Below are 26,819 nucleotides of genomic sequence, written 5' to 3'. Positions count from 1 at the left end.
AATTTGAGATTTTCATTTGTTGTCATTTGTAATCATCAAAATTAAACGAAATAAACATTTGAAATATATGAGTTTGTATGTAATGTATGAATATAATATACAAGTTTCACTTTTTAAATGGAATTACTGAAATCAATCTCCTTTTTTATGATATTCTAATTTTATGACCAGCACCTGTATGTAACATATATTTTGTTTTTCTTCCATTTTTTCAGATGATATCCTGTTTACTTGCAGGTTGCAGTGCTATGGTGCAACATTATTATTTGGCACAACAGAAAAGAATTCCTCCCTTTTTCGTGCAATGGCTGCAGATCAACAAACCTTCCCATGAAACTAAATCCAAAATGAATATGACTATAAATACGTGCCGCAGATCAAGTGTTGTGAGGGTGGAGTCTGAACCACACCCGACATCCTGACAACCAACACAATCACTGTGATCCCTCTCAAGTTTGTTTTCCAGGTTACGTCTCATCAAGTGCTTTTGTTCTCTAAAACTGTGAAATCCTACTGTCAAATGTTCCATTCCACATTTAAAACACCACTTACGTTTCTAAGAACATGTTGAGATCATTGGTGGGGAGCTCTTAAAGTGTTATAGCAACAAGTAAGAAATCAAAGAGGTCATAGTTGGAAAACTCTTTCAACAGTTGAGTTGAAAAGGAGCAGGGATATCTGGGAAATGTGTGGTAAAATCTTAGGTTATATTAATGAGCTTGAGTGGATGTATTCTGCCTTAAAGTAGCTTAATAGTTCCAGCTGTGGTTTTTAATAATGACCTACTTCAGACCAACCTTTTATACACTTATTTTTCTTTCCCTTGCCTTCCTCATATCTCATTGACCAAATTATTTCCATCACAGAAACACAACCTTGGTGTTCCACTGGTCATAATGACAGGAAGGGGATACAGAAAAAAAAGCATGTTCTAAACAGTAACCCTGTTTCCATGACACGCCCAAACAAACTCTTAGCGTGAGACAGTTGTCTGCTTCACTGTCCTTGTGGCTGTATTTTAGTGGCAATGACACAACAGGAGGCGCCCTATGTAAACAAAGATGAAGAGAAGAAAATAAGCAAAGGAGGTTCTTCAAGACGTTGTGTTTCATATTAAAAAATTCATGATTCCCTTTTGGAGCCTGAATATATTCATTCCTACTGCATACCATGCTTTATTTTTGTATCTTTCCTTGCTCCTCTGATGTTTCCATTATGTGAGAGATTTTTTTCCTGTTAGGTAGTTACTGCGCCTGCTCCCCATTCAGCCATTAAAATGTCAGAGTTTGTTGCTATGCTTAAATGTCAGAGCTGGAATCTATAATAATTTATAAACCTAGATGAAATGGATGCAATTTATGACCCTGACAGCCATTTAAACTGCATTGTGAGACTATTCTGAAAAAAAAGTCCCACTTTCTTAACTGAGAGACTGACCTTGTAGAAGCAAATTTCGACTGTGATTTAATTTCAAAAGGAAGATTCCTTTTTGTAGTACATTAAATAAGGTTGTTTTATTACTTACTGTATTTTTTTGCTCCAAGGTAAAAGCAATGAAGAAAATGTAATAGTGGAAATAGATGCACACAGTATGTACACTTACATGTATCTTAAATCAGTATGTACCTTTTACATTTTAGTATTCACCAAAAGGGCACAAGTCAAAGCCAAAGCCCATAATACTAACCTTCTCTCATTTCCTCTAGGTTTCATATATCATCTTTGTTCAAACATTTACATATTTATTGAGAAATTTAAGAATAAGGGAATATGAGTAATGATGTTTTCTAAAGTTTGCCAGTACTGGCTAACTTTGTATTTGGTTTCGCCTGTGTCAGCAGAAAACCCCGAGGTTTCCAGATAACTTACACATGTTGTAATTTAGACAAGTCCGTTTCCTATTAAAATAAGTTGTGGACCATTAAAGCTTTGCCAGCCTTGGTTGTGACTCAGAAGGAAAAAAAAAATTGCATCAAAGTACCTGATTACAGGTGTTCAGAAGGTTCACATTATACTCAAAACATTGGGAGAATAGAGCGGTGACTAACAGGGCTCAACAGTTTCAGCAACATAATGAGTATTATAAGGATGTGGAGCTCAGCAGTTCCTGCAAGCCTGTGCATATACCCAGGTTTGTGGACCATATAGCTTTCATCCTACAGCACAGGTTACTGCCCTTGGCAGGATTATCACTGCTGTTATGACCATTTACTGTGCAATAAAGAAGACAAAATGACAGATATCAAAGTCTACCAACCAAATCAGTCATAGCTGTGGATTTTCTCTGAATGAAGATGCAGGACAGATTTAAAACTGTATTCAAAGTAAGTGCTAAATGCATTTGACTTGAACTAGGAGTAATGGCAACTCAAAGAATGAGTGGGACAACTTGGAGTGGGAATTTAAAGCAAACGCGAGGACACAAATCAATGTTGGATGTGTGCAGATAGACTGCTGAAATCTAACATGCATTTCAATTACTAAGAATGCTTTGAAGCCTTTGGAACAAGAGTAGCAGTAGCATCAATGCAAAATTTAATTCATGAGCCACTGTGTCTCATTTAATACAGCATGCCATGCCTATAGGCACATTTGAAAGTTTACTATAACAATTTTATTATGCAGGAGCATGGTTCTTGTTTGAACTGGGGCAGTGAGTATTTTTAACCATAGACTTGTATGCTGCTTTCTTCTTCGAAAACACACAGTAATGTGATCTTCTATGTCAAAACGTGTCATTCCATATTATTTAAAAATCACTAACTGTAACATATTTCCTTTTTTCCCTACCTCCTCCTTATACAGGAAGTGACAGATGGAGTAAAAGGCCTGACATTATTCCGGTCCTCCTTAGGTATCAAAAATCCTGCATAAACACAGCGGGAGTAGAGAGGTTTACCTCTAAAGAGTTCATGAAAACAACATTTTACGGCTGGGGTGTTCTTTAGATGTGAGCACATAAATGAGAGAAGATTTGGCATCCAGTTTGAAAGGGTTATGCCCCATTAAGCTACTAAAACTGTGCCTTGTCATGGCACAGTGCTCCTGGCACAGTTGTTTTGGCTTCGCTAAAAGCTTTGCTGCATACATTTCTCTAACCTGCGAAGTGGACAGCCCTGTTTCCAAACGTCCCATCTGTGGACAGACTGAGGCGTGGCATGCTGGGATTTGGGGAATTCTAAGATGTTTACCTGGCAACCACTGTGCAAATAAAATGGAATTAACAAATAAAGATTAAATCAAGAGTAAAACATTCCAGATGGTGAAACATCATGGCACTATAGTTGCACGGTCATTAGTCTGACCTTGTAAGAACTGTGAGAATGCAAAACGACTGTTAGATCGAAAATACATCAATTTTCAACTCTTGTTTTAAAAAAGCTTTTCTAAAAACGTGCAAAATAACAGCAATATCAAAAGCATTTTTCTTTGCTCTAAGAAAAAAAATCTTCCCTCAGTAATGTATTTTTTTACCCCTTTGGAGCACCTCTTTCATCTGCTTGGTGATGAGTTTTTAAAAAAATATTGTGGCAGTAGGTAAGGCCTTCCCAGAACAGGATGCAGGATATAATGGTCCCTACATTATGGATTGTTTCGACCAACAAAGCTTGGTTTGGTTCAGACTCCTTCACAGCAGTCACTTTATGCCTCAATGCTGCACTGTCAGTTTTCTAAAGTTGCCATGTGAGTGAGTCAACCCCCCCAAAAAGCCATTTCACAGTTCAATTAAGACGATTAAAATTTAGTTCAATAAATGCAACCTTGCAAACCGTTTGCTTTATAAGGTTTCCTTTTAGATTTTGTTTTATATATATATATATATATATATATATATATATATATATATATATATATATATATATATATATTAGGAGCAGTACATTGCCTGTAAGAAATTTTTACAATGTTTATATTGACCAGGAACCAGCTGTTTGTCACTGACGGCATTAACTTCATAACATTGAGTTTCTCATAATAAACTATTTGGCATCTGGACAAACACTTCACAGGAGGTGAAAGGAGACTATAAAGAGGAGTGAGACTGACAATATTTCCTTTTCCCCACATGTCCCTCATTTTTTTTATCCTGCTGAGGTTTCTCTCTTCATCCAGCTGTCTTTTATTTCTTTTAATGTTCATAAACCCTCCTGCTTTGACTATCCCCCCCCCCACACTTTTTTTTAACCAAATATACACAAACTAAAGCACTGCGTCAGTCTAAAAATATTGCTGTTTTAAGAAACTTCTAAGGATGTTTAATTTTTCTGCCCTGAGTTGTTTGATCAGTATTCACTGGTAACTTTTGCATGCAATTTGAAGTCCCAGGTGGCTAAAAACAACAAATCAAATAATTCTCATTCTTCATCCAGATGAAATAAAACACCGAGGGGATTGTATAAAATAAAAACCCTTAAAAACAAATAAAAGAGAGCAAAAGGTTTTTGATTCGCAGGCCAAAGTCAGATAAGAAGATCAATGTGTACAACTCTTCTCTGTGATGAGGTTGGAATACTGCATTAAATGTAAACTAACAAGAAAGGTAATGATTAAAAATTATCTAAGCAGTTTCTGTAAAGCATTTCATCGTGATTTAAAGATCGTACCAGAAATAAAAGGGTATAGTCGCCCAAATTTTGACTTTTTTTGCTCAATTTGAATTTAATGAACACCTACAGATGACAAAAAAGGAAATCAAAAGTCTGGAAAAGTTGTGTCAAATATCTTTGAAAGCTAAACAGCCCGTCACAGAGCTTGTCTGACTAACTTAATGTGTGTGTTTAGTTAATTATTCAGGACAACTGGCAGCAGGGCACAAAGCGAATATAAAGACCATTCCAGACGGGCTGAGTTCTGCAACGGGTTTCTCTGTCTTCACAGAGGTGACATGCAGATCTTTCCAGACACCAGTAATGCTAACTGATTTGTGAGTCACCTTTGAGATAATGTCTTTTTCTGGGAAGCCTTTTCATTTAAGGGCATCAGTGTGCTCTTTTTTTTGTTTAAAGCTGACACAGTTGAAGACTTTAATATGCTGTGACATACTATGGATAAAATACCACATCAAGTTTAAAAGCTCATTTAGCAGCTCATTTTTCAATCCTGACTTGCCAGCTCTTTTTTATTGCAGCTGATTTTTTTTGGTGATGGAGTGAGTTTGAGTCCACTCGGCCTCTCTTTCCAGCTGGGGTGCTTTATTTGAGATCTGTGGAACATCTTTGTGCCAACACTCAAACTTAACTTGGGAACAAAAATCACACTTAATAACCCTTGAAGCGCATAATTGCCTAATGAGAAAAAGGGCACGACCTTAAGAGGCCGTAATTAGGGAATGCTCCTTATATGGAGTTTTCTCTTCAATTTATCTTGGTAATGGTGAAATGCTGTTGTCACTGACGGTGCATGCAGCGACACATGGGAAATTTGAATTTTCAGCTATCTGGGAAAAGAAGATTAGAGAACGCCAATTAGAAACAGATTTTTCCATTCAGGAAACATTAAAAGAAATTGAGCATATTTAGCTAATTTTATTTCCCCAAATTAAGTGAATTACGTAATTGCTGATGAGATTTTGTTCTTTCTGAAACGTAAATGCAAAAACCAAACGAGTTTAACTTTTCACTTCTCGGCTTCAGTAAATGTAACATCATTTAAAGTTGAAGTTGGACAATAATAAAGAGGAGGGGGCAGGATCATACATGCATCCTGTACATGCATTGTGCCTGGGTTTGGTTATCCTTATAGTCTTTAACTCAATTTTGACTGTAGACAGCCAAATATCTGGCATTTCAGTGAAGTGATTCCCCTCAATGTAAGACCACAATTTATCTGTAACAGAAAAATGGTTCTGAGCAGAGGTATTTGTTTGTTAAACTGGCTAGCAGTGATTGCCGATGTGTCACCTGTTAAAGCCTTCATTGCATTATTAAACAGAAAACTTGCCAAAGGAGGCATGAACTGTTTGAAATGCTCCATTAAGCAAAATATGAAGCAGTAATTTTTTTATCATCTTCTAAATCCTTACAGAATATTGTTAAATGAGTCACTGCAGCACAACAAAGTTCTAAGAAACATAAAAATGTTGCTTGATTTTATCAACTGATATGTTGTTTTTGCACATTTTTTTTTTTCTGTTGACAAATTTAAAAGAATTTATATGTTGCGATTTTAAAGCTGAGGTTAAGCATTTAAGTAGTTTACTTTTTTTACACAGTGTTCAGTCTGTAACAGTCTCCTGTAGCTCCATTTCTAAAAAATATTGCTCACGTGAGTTGGGTGTCTTTGTAAGTCAGGGTATTTTTCAGCTAATCTCGCATTAATTACTTGACTTTGTGCTATTGTCAAACTCACGCTGCTTTGTAAGACTAAACACAGCTGCTGTGTTTGCACTTGTGTGAACTTGAACAACACTGACCTCAGGATTTTTTAGTCATGAACACATGAGCTTTGAAGGAGACATAAATTCTATCACCACATAATTGATCATGACTGTGGCAGGCAGAGCATGGAGCCTAAACTGCCTGCTATACACTTCCCCTCACTCTATGTGTGAGTGTGAGTGAGAAAGAGAGATTGTAATGAGTTAAGCATAAAGCGCTGGTGCTTGCTTTTCATTCACCAGCAATGACGTCGTCGCTCAAGTAGAGTGAGGGGTGTTTTTGGGAGACCACGGCGAGTGGGACTCCTTGTGAGGCTGGGCTGTAACTTGAACCCAAGGAGCAGTGAGAGAGGGAAAAACTGAGGGGAAAGACATTGAGTCAGAAGGAGAGAAATGGAGGGAGGGGGAGGGAAGGAATAGAAAGGGAGAGAGAAGGTAATGTCAGCTGAGATCAGAAAGTAAACAGAGGTCCAGACTGCAGCATGCTGTCTGCGGGACGGGGACCATATCTGGGGCAAACCCATAGGGGCACCAGTGCAATCCCATGGACCAGCACCTTTATCTGTGGGGAAGAGGGCTGGCTCCTCTCAATCTTCCTCTTTATTTTTATCTCTTTGCCCTTGGGTGCAGCCTGGCCCTACGGTAAGAGCTCCGTAGTAATTTTACTTTTACTTTTACTGCACTTGTTTGTTTTCCTCTTCACGTCTCCATGTCTGACGCAGCTTCTTGGCTCTTTGTTCTCAAGAAGCCGGCATCAGCATTCTTGCTGTCTGCTCTGCCGTTCTGCTGCTTCAGAGAGTAACAACTCTTGGAAACACTCGTAAAAGAAGAATCAGAGACGCAAAGAGATGCAAAGATGATTTTTTTTTTAGCTAAAAGAACAAATAAAAGAGAGCAGTTTGTGCATGCTTTGCCTTTACATCTCTTGTTAAGAGGTGGTTTGTTCTGTAGTTGTTTGTTGAAGTAATATCCTTTGAGTGAAAAGGTAAAAAAAAGGTTTTAGTTCTGAAAGAATCAACAACAAAATAAAAGTTGGATGATGCCACACATTCCTCCAGGTGAGTTGAGGTACTTGGAGTCCTAATGAGGCTCTTGAGTCTTGGCACACTTTCCTGTTGTCTAGGAGCCTCTTTGTAAATGCTTAATTATGTTGTTAGATAGATTTTGCCTGTTTACCACAAGCATCTGAACCACTGGAAGGCATGAGTCATCTTGAGACATTTACTCTGGTCATGGTAATGTATACACCACACACGATATCCAAGACATCGAAACCTACTTCTGTCCTCTTTCTGGATGCTTCTTATGAAGTAAAATAATACCTTCAATTTGTAATGTTGGTGATTGTGGTGAAAAATTGGTCAGAGCACGGCTGCGCTCAGCTGCGGTGACTAAGACAGTTTCCTTTGGCAGATTTAACTTCTAATGTTGTTGTTGAGTCACTCACTGCTTGTTTTGTTTCATAATCAGCTGATGATGGACTATCTGTTGCACAACATGAAGCATGTTCCTTTTATAAAGCAGAACACATGTTCTTAAATTCTGTCTTTGTAGACTGTTTATGCACATGTGCAGTATTGTTTATGTCACAGTGTGCTGGATTTGGTGTCCCTCTGAGACTTTCTGATCTGTTTAGGATCTCCTGTTCTCTGACTCCTGTTGTTCTCACACGCTCTCCTTGTAGTTTAAAGCCTAGAAAGAGGTTGTTTTTCTGTTTTGTTTTTTTTCGAACTCCTGGGTAGTTACCATTAGAAAACAAAGTCTCAGGATTGCAGACGTATGAATATTAACGGAATGAAGAAAGGAAAGCTTCACAAAGAGACACAAAACTTCTGTGAGTCTCAAGATTCAAGGCTTAATGCTGACAACAAATCTCAGATTATTCAGCTTAAATATAGACATTACATCACACCATTTAGCCACAATGATGAGTTAAAGTAATGAGGTTTTTCATTTGCTTTGTGGTTCTCAGCCTGAGGAAACTTGTTTAGTCTACTAGATGACCTACTGGATCAGGATACCTCCAGACATACAATGACCACAAGACACCCCTGGGTTTTTCCCTTTTCCATCATGGGTAAATCTCTTTGACCTCAAAATACCAGACAGCTGTTGTGGGCAGTAAGCAAAAGAAACTGTACACTCACATACAGTAGATGCCCCGTGCCTCCACTCACAGCTGCTGTAAAGTTATTTTTCCATTATAAACCAGTGGGAAATAAGTCAGCAGGAAACTATTTAGTTAGTTGTGTAAAAACTTGGCATTTTCAACAGGAAACTCTTTTTGACACAATTTCTCATCTAATAATGTCAACGGTTAGGACTTATGTTGCTGCAAAGATTGTGCAACACCGAAAAGAAAAAAGGATGCTGTTTATGTTTCTAGATGTAAAAATCCACATAAAAATTAAGCTTTACACAGCTAGCCAATGGTTAATGATGTTTGATGCTTTCATTTCTTGGTTAGATTTGTGAAGCTGCATGTTGTAGCCAATTCTCTGAGCTGAGAACAAAGCCTAAAAACAAAGGGGAAACAATTTCATGGTCCTGTCAACAGGTAACTGAAACCACTTACGAGCACTTCTAAAGCTAATCAGCATGTTATGTCTGGTTTAATGTGATCAGTGTGCTTCAATGGCTGTGTGGAACCAGTGGTGTAGTTAAAACACCATCTTTTCTATAGCTTTTCTTTGACCCAGATGGAAAATGCCATTAGGTCAAGGGTAAATGTGGTTGAGAATTCACAATGGCTTAGGAGAAGACAACTTGGGTGTTATTTATGTGGGTCCCCAGTCGTGAAACGAATGTCCCAAAAATAAAGGTGTATTTTAGCTCTGCTGTTTATCTTCTCTCTTTGTTTTTTTTCCTGCATTAACCTTTAGAAAAATAGTACAACAGTGCCAAAGTTAGAAAAAAGATAGAGTTCCTATAAAAATGGTAAAGTAAAAAGATTGAATAAAACATTGTATTAAAAAAGCAACAGATTTCAAGATAAAAATAAAGCCCTAAAAGAACAAAACACCAACTTTTAAATAGAAATCAAGAAAAAGCGTTAGGCTTCTAGAAGTAAAATGTAACAAAGTTATGAAGGACTTTTGCACAGTATACCTTATAATATTACTTATTTATAATATATAACTAAATCCCCTTTGTACCCTGCTACTTTCATAAAGAAAACTTTACTCATTTACATGAAGATATACAGTCTGCCCCTTTGTGCTTATAAAGTCCAAATCTCTGCTTTCCAAGTAACTCAGTTTTCTTTGAGTTCAAACGACAGCTGGACTAGCCTGGTGAAGCAATGCCATAACTCAAACTGGGTTGATTTTCTGAACAGTAAAAAAGATAAATACGCATATTAATATATCAGTAAGCTTAGATTTCACAGAATAGTGACCAGCTGGATGTCAGATTGGAGCCTAATTGTCCAAATGATCTCAACCAGGAGCTGACTATTAATGTGAACTGAAGAAAAAGTAGATACTGATTGGATATCAAAACAATGTGAAAAAGGCAGATGCTGACTTTGGGTTTTCATCTCAACTCAGTTTTAGAGGAGTTTCTAAAAATGATGACAGTTATTTGGAGCAGATGTGGCCTCTTATGTCACTTGTGAGGTCAATTTCAGCACCTGTAGCACATTTAAAACGTGTTGTAGTCACAAAGCTTGGCTTTCTTTTCCAGAATATTGCTAAATAGTTTTCTGGGGTTCTGTTTAATAGATTAGTGGACTGGCAGGGCAGTAAAAGGTCAAACACAGGAAGAAAAGGTGAAAATATTATCATCTTCCTTTAACCTGTGGTAATGGTGACGCTTGGATCCACATCTAAAGTGCAAAAAGGAGACGGCCTTCTATAAACCCAGCTTGTAAAGCCAGTCAACAATGATACATCCTTGGCGATAGTTGTTTTTTATTGTACTGCTTTCACACAGGCTCTAGAGCTACACATTGAAAAAGCACAGTGTCTGGAATACAAAAACCTCTAACAGCTTATATAAGACGACAAGAAAATCCTCACCCCCAAAAAACACTTTCTCACCTGCTGTTTTGTTGTTTCTGAGGCTGGGTGCCAGCAATCTCACCCACAAACCCACACTAGTAATTCTCTGTGTGAAGATAAGAGAAACCATCACTATTTTTGAAAAAAACATAAATAGCTTTGCAGTACTGCACTAGTTACAGCATCTTTTTGACCACTTTAAAAACCTCCAGCTTTGAACTACAACATGTTGGCCAGGGGCATAAGACCACATACTTTATTCAAAGTATAAAGCATCTTTGCATGTTGATGCAGTTTGTTTCCTTTTTCCATTTTATTTCTTGAAGTGTCTGGATTTATTTAAAAACTTTTGATGCAACAATGAATTCAAAAATAACAGACCTAAGCAAAACTGAACTTTTAATAGATATAATGCTGAAGCAATGTCAAGTAGTTTTTTTTTTTTTTACGCCAACAGCTGTGTGCACACACTTTCATACCTGTTTGAAAAAGTGCTGTAAAAATCCACAGGAAATGATTACACCTCGTTCTGTAGTTACCCGCAGGTGTGGAACTGAGAACCCCACAGTTGGATTTTAGAAGGTGGCGAACTTACAGGCTAGGTAAAAGTGAAATAAAAAAAAGGAAGCAAGAAAAACATAAACAAATACATAAAATAAAACATTACTTTCAGTATCTTCTTCTAAGAAAGAAGATAGTAACGCAGGCTAGAAAATAAAGATGCATTCCAGCATGTGTTCAGCTCTGGGGGAGAAACCACAGATTTGTGCTCCGGAGAGAAACATTACAGCGTTATCAGAAGAGAGCGAAGGTCAGCAAACTGAATCCAGTCAGAGAGCATAAACACTGAAGACACTGCTGCCTGTGATAATTTACTACCTCGAGTGAGAGCATTAAGAAAATCATTTATGGAAATTTAGAAGCTAATCGTCCTAAAAATGCACTAATGTCGTTGGATTGTCTGAGCCTTGAAAGAAGAAGAATGTCAAAAGGAAAATAAATATCTATCTATCTATCTATCTATCTATCTATATATATATATATATATATATATATATATATCTTTAGACTAGTGCGATTTTTGTATAAGTGTCTGTACAACAGGATTTCATTTCTGCATTAAAGGATAAAACCTCCATCTGTGATGCACATAATGACATTACCAGGCCTGCTCACTGAGCCTTTTGACACTTTCAGGTTTATGTCCAGTAAATCCAGTTTCATGGTCCATGTGGCCTGTGTGTCCTCATCCAGGGAGCTCAGAAGCTGCACCATTACGGGAAGGGCCAACACCTCCTAAATCATTGTGCAGCTGGTATCTCATCTTCTAAACACCATTTACATCCAAACAGGCAGTGGTGGTAAAAAGAATAAAAACAACAAATTTGCTAAAAACACAGTGGATACTGTCTTTAGCTTATTGAAAATTTTCTGTTTAACTTGATCCATCCTGTGACTTTATTACTTGAGTTGCGTTGGGACCAAAACAAGTTTCTAATTTCATTTTGATGCACATGAAAGTAGATCAGGTTTGACTCAATATAAACCAGCTTTGGTCAAACACTCCGCTGCTTTGTTACATAATTTCCTCCTCGAATTGTAGGTTTCTTTGGCTTCTTTTCATGTTAGTGTTTTTCGTTGGCCCTTTTTGCAAAGTCTCACGTTAAAGAAAGTAAATATGAGGCTAATATGTTACAGCAGACATGAATTAACTACCAGACCTCTGCAGCCTCCTCTTTTTTTTGAAATAAGGAAACTACTCCAGGCAAATTAATTAGCTGAAGAAGAATTAATTAGCTGTTACCACACCACAACAAACCACAGTTTCTGACCAGACTCGACTAAGTAAGCATGTAATGCTCCTTATACTAAAATAGTAAATGCATCTAACATAGATTCTACTTCAGTTTGAGGACATTAATTCTTTCAGTTTTCCTCTTTCTAGCAGATTTAATGTTTTTTCAGCAACATTTAGGCACTGCATTCACTTGTTATAAAAACAGGAAAGAAACAACAATTTGTCTTGGATTATAATCTTTTATACAATTAATTATGCATGTTTACAAATTATGCTTACACTTTCACAAAGCTGTATTTCTATAAAAATCAGTGTGCCATTCATTCTCAGTTCTGCGTTCTTTTTAGTTCAGAGTGCCTATTTGAGTTATTTTGTGGAACCAATTTGTCTCAAGTATGTTGAAGAAACAAATTAACATTTAATGAGGATTTTGGAGAGACTGCATGGTGTGCCAGACAGAGGGATAATTCAATTAGCTAACAGGATGAAATCTGAGGGCAATTTTAGCTAACACGTTTAATCCATTGAACTAAAATGATAGGAAGTTAGATCTGCATCCTTTTCACTGTTTTCTGCCATGCATTATTGATGCTTTTTTGGTCTTGGCATTGCTCCAAACAGATATATGACAACTATAAACCCCCAAACTGCTAACCTGAGCCTTCATTGCTGTGTTCACATTTCCATCTTTAAAAAGTAGATGTGGAGTATCAAGGCGTAAAGTGTACCCAGTGCATTCCAAGGTGGTGCCTGGGGGTCCTAACAAAGCATGCATGTCAGTATGTGATGAGCTGGGTGTGCTCTCATAATCCCACTTTTTGCACTATATCTTCTTGTCTGAGTGCTCATTCCTCTGAACATGCAGGCCATGCCCAAGCTATGAATGTCTGTGGTTTTCACATTTGGTCAAAAGTAATCCACAAAAATGAATTTATAAACAGAAACTGTGCGCTTCTAGTTCTTTGTCAAGGGGAAATTCAAAAAAACAGGGGAAAAAAATGTGAAAAGAAAACTATGCAAGATCATCAGCTTTGTTTTGAAAATAAAGTTTATGAGCTGTGAGTTTACATAAGTTCATCCCACAAGAGACCTTTATTGGCGGTTAGTGTGACGGAATGAACTTTGTGTGAAGGACTTGTGTATTTAAACCTAGTGGTCCGCAAAGTCCGACTGGCACGATGCAAAGCTACAGAAAGACCCTGTTTTGTCACTAGCCTGCTGTAGGTTGAAACTCATATATGACTGACATCATGTTAACAAAACACAGCAAAGTGCTGCAACTGCTCTGTGAAGCACAGGAGCTATCCTCAGAAAACCTGCTCTGAGATCAAGCCAATGACATTGCACAATTTCTTTTTTGACTGATTAATGTCAATTCTATAGCTATAAAGATAGCTGAGAAGAAAGCCAGACTGCTGCTGGCTTGAGACATGATATCATTTATGTGGACGAGCAGCAGGGCGGATTCACAACATTCCAGGACAGCTGCAGTTCTCTCGACCATGATCCTTTGAGAGATTTATCAGCTGTTGTAGCCTTTGTGTGTCAATGTTTTTGCTTGTATCTCTCTGGCAGAAACATAGCTCAACAAAACCCACATAAAGGAAAAGCAAAACTGGTGTGCAGTTGTGGCTTTATAAATAAAGGAGTCCATGACTGAGGGCAAAAAAGTAACAAACAAATTGTTGCAATGACATTTTGCCAAGTCCAAAGTGCTGCCTCTGTTAGTCCTCCATCTCCATCTGCCACATGAGCATTTCCACTTGTCTGTTTTAGCTTTTAAATCTTCTGTTACATAACATAGCCACTCAGCCTCAAAGGTCTCTGAATCACTGGCTTCAAATCCAATTAAACATCAGATTTATTTGATTACAATTTTTACAAAGAACCCAGTCTTTACACTTGGGTTCATCCAGTACTTTCACATTAATGATTTAAATCTGTTTTCCATGAGAGTAAGTTTAACATACTTAGCATGTTTTCTGATGCAGTAAGACAATAAGGAGGTAAACTACTGAGCATTTAGCTGTTTTCTGAGAAGCTCAGATAAACACTAAACTCACCAAAATCCTTAAACTGCTCTTCTGTCCCTAACCATAACAAGTGCACAGGTGTTGACCCAAATGCCTGGTGTTTCTGATGCGTTTCTGACCCAAATGTATGTTTTTCTTTAGATTACAGGTACCTGTATACCCACTGTCCAGGTCCAGAATGGAGCGTTATGTGCAGAGGCTGCTGTGAGTATGATGTGATCCGCTGTAAATGTCCTCTCCAGGGGACCCAGGTGGGCTATGCTGTACCCTGCTGCCGCAATGCCATCAATGAGTGTGACCCCTGCATCATCCATCCAGGTAACACCTCATGTCTAATTTTATTTAGTAACATGCTGAAGCAGCCCTTTGTTTGGATAAACTTAGTAAGGCATAGATCTAGTATTTCAAACTATGAGAAGTGAGCCCATCTTGAACCCCTTCCATGCTTTTTTGCACAGCTTTTTGGGTTTTGTGAGTGAATAATCTGTCCTGAAACTTTCACGAGTAAAATGATTTGTACATACTGAGCACATCATGTACAGATACAGATACTGGGAATACATCCATCTCATGTTCCCAAGTACATAACTGACAGCTTACACATCTTTACTCCTGTTTTCCACTTGCTGTTTTTCTGCAAAAGTATGTCATGCTTTCTTCACAGCTTGAATATGTTCATGTTCACTTTTATGAGGACAAAAACAGCTGGTCAGAATTAAATGGAGACATGTACATTCTTTTTTATTGTTAAACACTAAAAAACAGTTTTCCAACCACAATGTATAATGATGATTCTCAATAGGTCCAATGGCAGGCCCTTCAGTTGGGAAAATTCATACCTATACCTAGGCTGCACAGTGCTGTTCACCTTCCAATGTACAGGGCCACTTCTTAAGTGAAAATCCATATTCAAAGGAAACTGTTTCAATACTTTTCTATTTCAGGAAGCAGCAGTATGTTTTTATGTTCTGTTGTAGTGACAGTTGAGCTTAATGAGTTTAGCAGAGTTGATGCAAAAGAAACCTTTATGGGGCCTGTTAAAGAGCAGCAACTTAACTCCAGTTCTTATGATAAAATGCTCCCATTTCTTACATAACACTGCAATGTAGTTCAAAGATTTAATGTAATTGAAACACAGAACACTGTGTCGCTTACATTAAATTACTGTCACTTTGCTTCTGGTTCACTCTCTGTCTTTCAGGTTGCAGCATTTTTGAGAACTGTAAGCGTTGTAACAATGGAACATGGGGACCCCAGGATGATTTCTTTATAAATGGCAAATACTGTGCTGAGTGTCGTCCAGGCTGGTCTGGTGGAGATTGCATGAGTAAGTTTTTCATCATTCCAGTTAGCAGGAGACTCCACTCCAGGTGAAATGAATGTGAGTGCACTACAGAGTCTTTCCTTTCCTGCTGATTTATCTTCAACTTGGACTACTATGCCAAGGATTGGAAGTCTGCCTTAGGCCCAGGAGGTTTTCCACGAATGCTGAATGACAAGTCGGAGTCAACAATTAGAAAACCCATAAAGCAACTTAATGTGTAACACTGACTCTAACTTTTATATGCAAATATTCTACCAGGAGGCACAGCATACACTATACATGTTTAATTAAAAGCAGAAGTCTGGGATAGCTGCTGAATGTCTCTGCGGGCCCTGTGTTTATTGTTTTGTTGCTCCAATACTGTCTTTAAAAACTCAGATGCAATTGCTCTTGGTTTGTAGGGGAAAGAAAGGATCCGAATGTGGTTTCTCAGAATAAAAATGAAGCCACAATTGAAATTTCAGCCCAGTTATTGCTTTGCTCAACAGAATTTCTCTGTGTTTTTCAGGGTGTGGGGGAGTGATCCGTAAACGACAGGGCCACTTGGTTCTTGAGAGCTACCCCAACAACGCCAGGTGTGAGTGGACTATACAGGTGGACAGGGCGTTTACTATTGAACTCAGGTAAGATTACAAGCCTTTTTCTAACAGTTCTGGACTGATTCATATTTATCTTTTACAAAATTACCATCTTCATTGTCCTGTATAAAAAAGCGGAATTTCGAAGATTCTCTGCTTTGGAGACACAGTAATTGACATTTGCTGTTGTTTAGAGGACAAAAAAAGAACAGACAATTTTTTTTTATTTGTGCTTTTGTTTATCGTTTAAATGAAGCTTCACATTTTTAACAGTGCTTGTGTACAATAATAATATAAAATCAGATTTATACTATATGTAGCATAAAAATATGGTTTATCTAGAATTTTTAGTATGAAAATAATTGACTTTCTGCATTGCTTTTATGTTTAAGACTTTGTGCAGCACTTTGGCAAACAAACTTTGTTTTTAAAGATACTATAGAAATAAACTTAGCTATTAACTTTTATTTAGCTCTGTAGTCATGTTGCAGTTTTGTGATGCTTTGAAGACACACCAATGTTCTGAGCTTCATTTTATTTGGCCATCCTAACATATCATTAGAAAAGACTCTAATGCACTGATGTCAGTGAAGGTATAAATTTTACAACAAAGTATGTTAACGCATGAAACACAAAGTACAGCTAGGGTTGTAGGTGGAGTAGCCTATGTCATTAATATCTATGGCAGAAAAAGGATGAATAAGGATATGATTTTTCTGTCAGCAGTTTTTATTTCAACTACTTTCCAAATAAACCACAACCTGTCATCAGGATTTTTACCAGCTAACAAGAGCACAAATAAAAGTTGCTGTGGCTATAATAACAGCTGCTTAGTGACAGTGTTATGCCTTTTGTCATAAGATAAATAAATATATAAGATAAAATAAAATGTCAGAATTACACAGCCACTCTTTAATGGAGTCAAAGCCTTAGTTGGTGTCTTCATTGCCCATCTGAAATAGCCATTAATGATTGGTCTGCTTTAATAACATTTTTTTACTGAGCTCAAGTATTTCTGCAAGATGTATTTTGTAGACTCGTGGCAAGTTTACAGCAGGCTTTGGAAAGCATAACAGACCATTTTTCAGGAAAGTTATTACTTTCCCGTGCTGTGAAAACTTTGTTTCTATTCCTTCCCCCATTACAGGCAAGCAGTTGCGTGACGTTTTAGGAACAAAAGCTTCATACAGTTAGATTCAGGCTGAGCTCTCAGTTCTGATTTGTTATGTGCTTAAAAATCGTTTAACGCCTTCAAGCATTTTTTCCTGCCATATATGCCGCTTATTCTAAAAAAAACTTGACAATCGTAAAGTGTTAAAAACATAATTTTCAGAACCAATCTGTCAGGCCACGTTTCATTATAAATGCCGTGTATCTTCAGTTCTTAATATAAATACAATAAAACCACAAGCCACATGTGTCAATAATCCCATAAACAGACTCATAGAATTTGCGTCTGAGTGATTGGTAAATAGTTTAAAGACATTTGTGTTATTCCAGCCGTTACCATGATGGCGTGAACCGTTTAAACAAAACAGGCAGCAAACTTTTTTTTTACTAAATTACAGCTGACATTAATTATTGGGAGCTCCTGTGGTCGAAACCATTTATCTTATTTCTCATTTGTTAAAGCCTGCCTGCTCCAGAGGTCTGTGATAAATGGTGAAACTAAAAGATTTTGGACGCATGCCAATATGCTGTGTTAAATTCTCCAGTCGTTTTATATCTGCTCTGATGAGATGATGATTACACTTGACATCACTTTGTGTTTTTCTTAATCCAGATAAAAGTCCTGTTAATGTTACTCCCTGACTGTAACATTACTTAGCTCATTTTCCTCCCTCGTTAATATGTTTGCAGGCTCTGAAGCCCTTCTCTATTCTGTGATGTTTTGGAACTATGGTAATAAATTTCCTTGGAAGTTTGTTCCAGTAATTACTCATGTTATTCGTTTTGAAAATTGTGTTGTGCAATCAATGTGTTCATTCACCATTCAGGGAAATATTTTATAGGCTTTAAACAGCTGCTGATCTAAAATAACCACAGAGTTTTTTAGACTAGGAAGAACAGCTACTACCAAATACAGCAGGTAATGAAAGGTGGAGTGAGGGATTGGTTTAAGGTGACCTACCAAGACCTGTACCTCATTTTGAACTAGATTTTTTTTTTTTTAGTACAACACAAACATTGAGTTGTTAACACAGGTCATGAAGAATTTAGAATTTATTTATTTTTATTTCAAGCCCACTTCTCCTTCTGAAGGTTATCAGTTTTGGCTTCAAGAGAAGTCATTACCTCTCTTTCATTCAAACTAAAACCTTTAACAGTTGGTTTCACATCACGCTTTTAAGCGTAATGTTTTGGGGGGGTTTTTTTCTGTTCTTTCAGGTTTATGATGCTAAGTTTGGAATTTCATCCCTCCTGTCGCTACGACTACGTGGAGGTCCGAGACGGAGACAGCATCAACTCTCGTGTTATCGGTAGATTCTGCGGGAACAGCCGACCAGCTCCCCTTCAGAGCTCAAGCAACAGTTTGCACATTTCGTTTGTGTCTGATGGTTACAAGAACTTTGATGGATTCTTTGCTACTTTCCAGGAGAGCTCAGGTAGGTTCACCAGAAAAGAAAAATCAGAACACTCCAACTACTGATGAAGAAACTTTTACATCTTTAACTAAAAGAACTCCAGAGTCTTACCTCAGTTATTGCCCAAGAGAACAATTTTCTCTTTAACCTTAAATCAAATCCTAATTTCATGAAACTGGCCTATGTCATTGTTTTATATGCAGTAAATAAAAGGCTATTTATGAATTTTTACTCAATGAACAAAGAGGCTCTTTGAAGCCATGGTTCACAACAAATGCAAACAAGAACTAAGTTTCCATGGAACTCCATGGCCAATTCAGTTTAAAAAGCCCTTAACGGCGCATGACTTCACCTACATGTTAGAGCAAAAGCCTTTTTCACAGTGTTGAGGCTGTTATTAGTCCGCTGAGAAACCAAAATGTCCTCACTTTCCAGAAATGTCCTAATTTTTAAGGCTGCAAACTCAAAGCAAACACACAAACACACATGCATGCTAGTTATTAGCAGCCAATCCAGAACTTGTAAAATCAAACAAAGATTTTTTTGTGTGGAAATGTCTACATAAATGTAGAAAAGACAACTAAAAAAAGGCTTCAGCTTTTAGTACAAATGCATTGATGATATAGCTGGCCAGTCTGATCTGTTATTAAAATCGCTGTTTCTCATTGTGTCTGAATGTCATATTTGTCATGTTTACAGCATGCAGTTCCTCCCCTTGCCTGCATGATGGGACTTGTATCCTGGACAGTTCTTACACTTACCACTGTGCCTGTCTGGCTGGCTACACAGGCAAGAGGTGTGAAAATGGTAAGTGTGTAATGGAGCCAAAGTTTATGCCATAATCATCCAAGTAAGATGTAGATATGTTTCGCTTTTAGGCTAAAGGTTCTCGGGGAAGTAAAGAAGTCATATTTACAGCTTGAATATTCCATCTTACAAGGCATCTGAAAGACATTAGTGACACAATGAAATACCTGAAGTATTTTAGTGTTTCATTTGAAAAAAAGGCTCGCCTAGTTCCAGCACATTTATCAAGCATTGATATCTTTCTTAAAGCGCCTATATTCGCCAGTGCTGTTGCCCTGAGGCGGGCGGTGATTCATTCTCACAAGGGGGGCGTTTGTGGTCTGGACCGAGTTCACACCAGCCGCCTTCCCATCTGTGGTTCGCAAGAATTGTAAAATAAGTTTCAACTGAAAAGTTGCAAATCTAAAAGATCACCTAGCAAATGTGGTTGCATGCAATGAAGCAGAATTAATGGAGATAATTAATGTATTATCTCATCTCACTGAAGACAGATAAGTATGATAAACAGCAAAGATAATGAATAGAAAAACAAAGTAAAGAGGCAATGTTAACATGCAAATTATTATAGGACAACAGAGGTTCATAGTGTCAGGAAAATATTTTGTTTCTGAGGATGTTCTATATCACCCTAAATCCGTCTGGCCACTTTGCAATGCGAGGTAATGCTCCCTCAGGGTGTGGTTACAGCCTCTTTAGAATTTTTTCTTTAAATTTATGAACGTCTGAACCCCAACATGTGTTTTCATGCTTTGTGTAGTTCCCTTGAGAAGTTGCAAAACAGACCTAAATGCACTTACCTCTGGCATGAGATGTTGTTTTTTAAGACTAAAAACAATCATCAAACATTGTCTATACTGTAGCTAGCATTTCCATTAAGGGGCCACCCATTAATTTATATTCACATCAGGAATTCTCAGATGTTGGTTTTAAAGAAAAAGATGGATTTATGACACTGTCTCAAATTATTTTACTAAATATAGTCTACATTTCTCATTGTCTACATCTCCCATAGGCTGACGGAGAATTTTAATATGAACCTGACATTGTCTATATTTCATGCTGCTAGTAATTACCTTGTCATCTGCTGTGGGCCTGAGCTAAGATGTGACATGCAATTGCTCTCATCTCTTGTAAAGAAATATAGTCTTGTCCTACTCACTTTCCTTCTTTGTTTGGCAAAGTTTAATCTTCCTGAAAGTCAGATCTGGTTTGGATTGGAGTGCGCAACAGTTTCCAAAGCATTAATGAAAGGAATGATGAGACAAACTCATGTTATATGGCATAATGAAAAGCATGCATTCCATCCCAATAATGTCATACTGATTTCATTATGTTTGTGGACATACCCTGAAAAAGAAACCAAACAAACAAAAAACAACAACAACAAAGAAATAGCACATCAGGCAGTTTCAGTTTTGTTTGCACATACTTAAAGAAGGTCATCTTTGGGTAAAACAGTTTTTGGTTGACCACTGGCATTCTTCATTCAATAACACAGCGAAGGTTGGAAATGCCGTGTGTCAAAAATGTTTGGATTACAGGGAGGGTTTGCAGCTATGAAGCCACAGACGGTGTATTTCATGGATCTGGTCCATCTTACACCAACAACAAAAAATTTCCTGAATGATCCTCTAGAGAACTGAAATCATCCAACTGTAGCTTTAGTGAATGTTTTGTGAACTTAAGTTTGGTGTTGCAGGCCTCTGTTATGACAAATGGGGTCTTCTTTTGGCTATATTTCTAAAATAAATGTAGACACTTCCTTCACAACAACATACAAAAAGCAGTTTTGTTACCCGTCACATGTGTAAATCTGTTTTGCAGTGGGTTGTGTTATCTAACAGAGTTCCACACCATTCCACAAACACATTACCAATCTGTGCTACTCCAGTTCATAAAATCTACTTTTACAGCAGTGGAAAATGGAACATTTTGACTACTGCTCTTTTATTGCACCTATTTCTAACTCTTTAACAAGCCATGTGTTAAAGTCTTGCTGTGAACTGTTCACACTTGACTATGATGAGTGAACTTGTTGCTTAATGAGCCTCTGAGGTAGCAGGGTAAGCTTTGACATTTCCGAGTTTTTCAAAACAAAGGACAGATAGTTGTGAGCTATTCTAGATTTTACTTTGTCCAGTACCTGCCTGAAAATATCAGAGCAATGAACTCACTATGGATCTATTTGTGTGGTTTCTTTGCAGCATGGCGGTACAATAAACCAATTTTTGAGGTATGCTGGAAATGCCTCCTGAACCTTTTGTGCAACGTATTCGTGAACATCCACCATTTGGTTAATTAAAAGGAAGTGAAGGCAGCATGTGCCCATAAACGAACTATGCATGCCTGTGTTTTCACTCAGTGGTGGGATGCCGCAGGCCTCCAGTGCCCACACATGGTTCTACAGAGGGTCTGTTCCATCACTCTGGTGTCCGCATCACGTACCATTGTGACCCTGGGTTTAAGCTGAGGGGGTTTCGTACTGCCATCTGCCTGAGTGACGGCACCTGGAGTGCTCCCGCCCCAGAGTGTGGTAAGATAAAATACGAACCTTTTTTTTTCTTTCTTCTTCTTCTTCTTCTTCTTCTTCTTCTTCTTCTTCTTTTAAACCATTGCAGGTTTGGATCTGGAAAGTCATAAGTGGGCCACATGCTTGTTTTTGTAAGTCCAAGAGATGGTGAAGATTATGGAAAAAACTTGCTTTTCTTTCCCTCACTCCAGTGCCAGTGGAAAGAGTCTGTACTCTACCATCCAAACCAAGAAACGGTGACCACTTTTTGGTTTATGGACCCAACGATGTCCTCATTGCTCTTCAGTATTTGTGCCACCAGCCCTATGAACTCATTGGGAACTCCCAGAGAACCTGCCTTCCTAACGATACTTGGAGTGGAACACCTCCTGTTTGCACTAAAGGTCAGTCAGGTTACCTTATGTGATAAAAAATAACAAATACTGTGGAAACGTTGCAAATAACAATTTTTTTTGTTAAAAAAATAAATATTTCTTAAACCAGACAAATAAAATAAGCAGAATGAGGTCACTTTGAACTAAATGATATGCAGTCAGCAACTCAAAATATATAACTAAATTTTATCTTTTCTTTTTCCTGTCATCCACAGTGAACAACACACTAACTGAAGCTGAAAAAAAGACTGAAAAGGGCACAAACATAGACATTGACAAAGAGCTCAACAGAGCTAAAGACAGACATCAACAAAATACAACAGAAAAAGAAAATGTTGGTGGGAAAGATATAAGCTCTGGTTTGGAGAACACAACAGCAGTCGACGTGGAACATAAATATACTGGAACCACTCCAGAAAATGCTGTGGATAAAGGCAGGAATGAAGGTGAGTTAGAGGAGAAAAATGCAGGGTCAAAGGAGGCCAGTGAGGACAGAAAAAATGAGGTGGAAAATGTAGACCCAGGTAACAATCTGAACACAGTTGAAGAGAATGAACCAAAAGCAACGAAGCCACCCGAGAAAAAAGAAGGCAGCTCAGACTTTAACCTGGAGAAAGGGAAGACAAATACCACAGTGACAGTGGTGAGAAAAGACAAAGGACAAGGGGATAAGGAGAGAAAAGAAGAGCAGGTGAATGGAAAAAGAGATCCAGACAAATTTGGTCCAAATGAAACCAAACTGAAAACAGCTGTACCTGAGGGTGGCAACACTGTGGAAATATTTGAACTGGAAACGACAAAGAACAACACAGTTACGCAGGATTCAAAGGATACAAATAAAGAAAATAACACCGTTGAATCTCCTACGACTGGGAGGAAAATCTTTCCCACTCGAGTCAATGTGACACAATACACCTTGTACAGAGCAGAGGAGGAAACTGGGAAATCGAAGGAAAAAATATTGAATAAAAAAGACGAGACTGGAGGAGATCCCTTGGAGAAAACAAGAGAGATGGAAACAAATGAGGAAGAGAAAGAAAAAGAAAAGGAGAGAGAAATTAACCAAAGCTTCACTGGTAAGAGCCTCGTTGATAAATAGAAAAAATGGATAAATTCCATGCCTGTCCAACCTTCATTCCTAGGTAATTGTTCCACTCTTTTAGACAGAAAGTGTCCACTTCTACCTCGCCTGTACAATGGCTACCACCAGGTGGTGCCGGGAATGGAGCCGGAAACAGTGGAGTTCATGTGCAACCACTCCTACGCTCTGAGTGGTGATAAGAGGCGTACCTGTCAGCCAGGCGGGAGCTGGAGTGGCAAACAACCCGTCTGTGTCAGAGGTACTGTCATTCGTTTTATTATTAAATGTTAATGGAACTGTTTGACGGATGAGGAAGTATTACTATTTGGATGGTTAAAGGGCACATTCATTACCATTCTCTGGGATGAAACTACAACCAACAGGCACTTGGTTTACATATAGTGTAAAATATCAAGTGTTTTAGACCTAATTCGTTCTCTGGTTGTTTTCTGGTTAGCACATTCAAATTGATGGGATTTGTGTGCATTCTGTATGTTATGAATGTTTATATTCTATTCTATACGTATTTATTTGCAGCATGTCGAGAGCCTAAAGTTTCTGAGCTGGTCAAACAAAACGTTCTGCCTTCTCGGGCGCCATCCAGGTATGTTTATTAAGGCTTTATTACAAACATGATAGGAAATGTGACTGACATCCAGAAGTGCTGTGCAGTTGTGTGCGACTGTTGGATTTAAAAAGTAACATTGAGGTCATACAGAACATTTGTCTACACATACATCCCAAAGCCTTTTACTCAACACCCTTTTATCCCCTCAGGAAGACCCCTTTGCACAAGCTCTTCTCCTCTGCAGCTGCCCAGCAGTTTTTGGCTGTTGGTCCCACCAGGAGCCCCCCAGTGCTTCCTCAGCTGCCCCAGGGCTTCCACCATCTCTACACACAAATAGAGTATGAGTGTGCGTCTCAGTTTTACCACCACTTTGGCAGTCCTCGTCGCACTTGCCTGCAGACAGGGAAATGGAGTGGGCGCCATGTCTCCTGTTCACCAGGTGAGGGCAGCAGAGGATCACTGATGGTCAGCATCTCCTCTTTTGAAGTCATCAGCAACAGGAGTATTTTACGTAAATGCAGTAACATTTAAAAACGTTATTAAGGAATACTGCGGCATTTAAATCATCAAACTTCTAAAAATTAAATATAGGTTTATACAAAGGTGAATGTTTAATGCAATTAAAACAAACAAACAATATTTACCTATGTTCTTTTAAAGTAATTCTTCTACAGTCACCAAAGAAGAGACAATGTTTTTATGTTTTATCACACTGTGAATAAAAAGGGCTTTTTTATTCTTTCTTTTTACTTGAAGATAGGGTGACAAGTAAAGTATTTACTTGGTTGGCAGATTGTCAACAAGCTGTTGATATAAAAATGTACTCTATTCTTTTCCTCCAGTCAGGGACTGGCTTTTGGGTGGTTTATGTACTTTTTCTTTTTGTGCCACTGATTTGCATTTTGCAGTCTACAAAAAAGCTGGACGTTCTCAGACAGCCCCTCATTTCTCAGTACTGATTCTATAGGTCTAACCATTCCTGTGTTGCTTTTCTTTCCCTCCATGTTTTGATTTTAGTCCTACCTCTCATTCTGTCACCTTCTATTTGGCAGTGTGTGGGAAGCATCTAACCTTTGACCCAGAGAGGCCGGATGAGGCTCACTGGCCCTGGCTGGCGGCCATCTACCGCCGTACCAGCAAGGGTACTGAGATGAAGGTGGCCAAAGCAAACAGCCAGGCAGGGTCCCTGAAGAAGAACGGAGGAACCAGAAGTGACATCCTAAATCAGGCTTCTGACTGGCAGCTGGTCTGCAGTGGAGCTCTGGTTAACCAAAGGAGTGTGGTGGTTGCAGCTCATTGTGTAACAGAACTAGGCAAGGTGTATCCTGTGGATACAGCCATGATAAAAGTGGTGGTGGGGAAGCACTTTCGTGATGACCACAAAGAAAATAAAGGTCTTCAGCATCTGAGGGTAAGTTTTTAGAAGGTCTTGTGTTTCTAATCGTCCTCTTTAAGGAAACTTGCAGAGTGAGTTTATGTCTTTCTCTCTCAGGTGACTTCCATTGCTGTGCATCCAAACTACGACCCTAACATTCTTGACTCTGACATTGCTGTGATCAAGTTATTTGACAAAGCAAGGGTTGGAGAAAAAGTTGTGCCGCTCTGTTTGCAAGAGAGCCAAGAAGACGAGGCGACGTCTGGTCATGGCCTTGTGACAGGCTGGTCTCCAATGCCTGATTCCAGTTTAGGTCCTGATGAAAAAGCAAGGGTTGGGCTGGTCCACCTTGCTGACATTGTCCCATGTGAGCAGCAATATGCTCGTAATGGTGTGCCAGTCAGCGTTACAGACAACATGCTTTGTGCCAGCCAAAAGCCTGACTACAAACCATCTAACATTTGTCCCTCTGACACCGGGGGAATCCTTGTCCTCCCTGCCGTCTCTGAGAATCAGGTCAGCTATAACTCAAAGACCTCTCAGGGTCATGGAAACAACAAAGGCTTGTGGAGACTTCTGGGTTTGGTGAGCTTTGGCTATGACCAAGGGGAGTGTGATCCTGAACTCTACACAGTTTACACACATGTAGCTAAGTTCAAAGACTGGATTCAGAGTAATATGAAATAAAAACATGACATCCTTTCTGTGTGGTTCTTCAGAGCATTCATTCTGTCCATTATCCGATGCACAAGGGCATTTTCTAACGAAACACAGGAGCAACACTGGACAATATAATGCTTTAACTGAAGGGGGCGTTAGCACATTAGATGAGCAGAGCAATCAACCTTTTATCTGAAGAATTCAGTTTTTCAGTGCCTCAGTGTGAGATTAAAGACTTGAAAATGACCAGAAACCTGTCAGCTGAGCATTCCAGCTGAAGACAGTTTGGATTGTACACAGTGTTATGTTTTGTTTTGTTTTTTGTTTCAATGATCTGAATTATATCAATTCATACAGTGCAAAAGATGTACATAGTGTATGAAAAGATAAAATATGACATTTTTATTAAAGAAAATGTTGGTGTGTTAAAGTTCACCTGTGATTTTTCTTCCTGAAATTATATAACTTATATGTCCAAATACATGTTGCAAAGTATGTGAAGACTTTAATCGTTGCGTCTTCCTTTGGTCCTGACAACAGTTGGCATTACAAAGCAAGTGAATCCCAATCAGAACAGCACAGAGGATGTTATTTACAAATCACTTCCCTCTGTGGTGCTCAAATTCAACGAGTCTTTTTATTTCATTTTCTCCATTATTCCGAGGTAAGTTTACACATCTGCTGCTCTTACTGACATTACACAAAATACAATCGTTTTCTAAGTTCTGT

General features: G+C 38.3%; 1 protein-coding gene across 1 annotated transcript; it reads left to right on the top strand.

Moving 5' to 3' along the window:
• The first annotated feature begins 6,741 nt into the window (after positions 1–6,741).
• On the top strand, positions 6,742–26,525 carry pamr1 (peptidase domain containing associated with muscle regeneration 1). The gene is made up of 14 exons (XM_017423084.3): positions 6,742–7,018; positions 14,350–14,526; positions 15,410–15,535; positions 16,041–16,155; positions 18,499–18,716; positions 19,395–19,502; positions 21,865–22,035; positions 22,224–22,415; positions 22,622–23,482; positions 23,570–23,746; positions 24,025–24,091; positions 24,265–24,494; positions 25,108–25,466; positions 25,548–26,525. Exons 1-14 carry the CDS (start codon positions 6,859–6,861, stop codon positions 26,115–26,117), a joined length of 3,531 nt encoding a protein of 1,176 aa, XP_017278573.1. The 5' UTR covers positions 6,742–6,858; the 3' UTR covers positions 26,118–26,525.
• The last annotated feature ends 294 nt before the right edge of the window (positions 26,526–26,819 follow it).

This window comes from Kryptolebias marmoratus, linkage group LG11, assembly GCF_001649575.2.
Source record: "Kryptolebias marmoratus isolate JLee-2015 linkage group LG11, ASM164957v2, whole genome shotgun sequence".
Taxonomy (NCBI): domain Eukaryota; kingdom Metazoa; phylum Chordata; class Actinopteri; order Cyprinodontiformes; family Rivulidae; genus Kryptolebias; species Kryptolebias marmoratus.
Note: the sequence above shows the minus strand (reverse complement) of the source record. Positions and strands in the feature narration are given on the sequence as shown.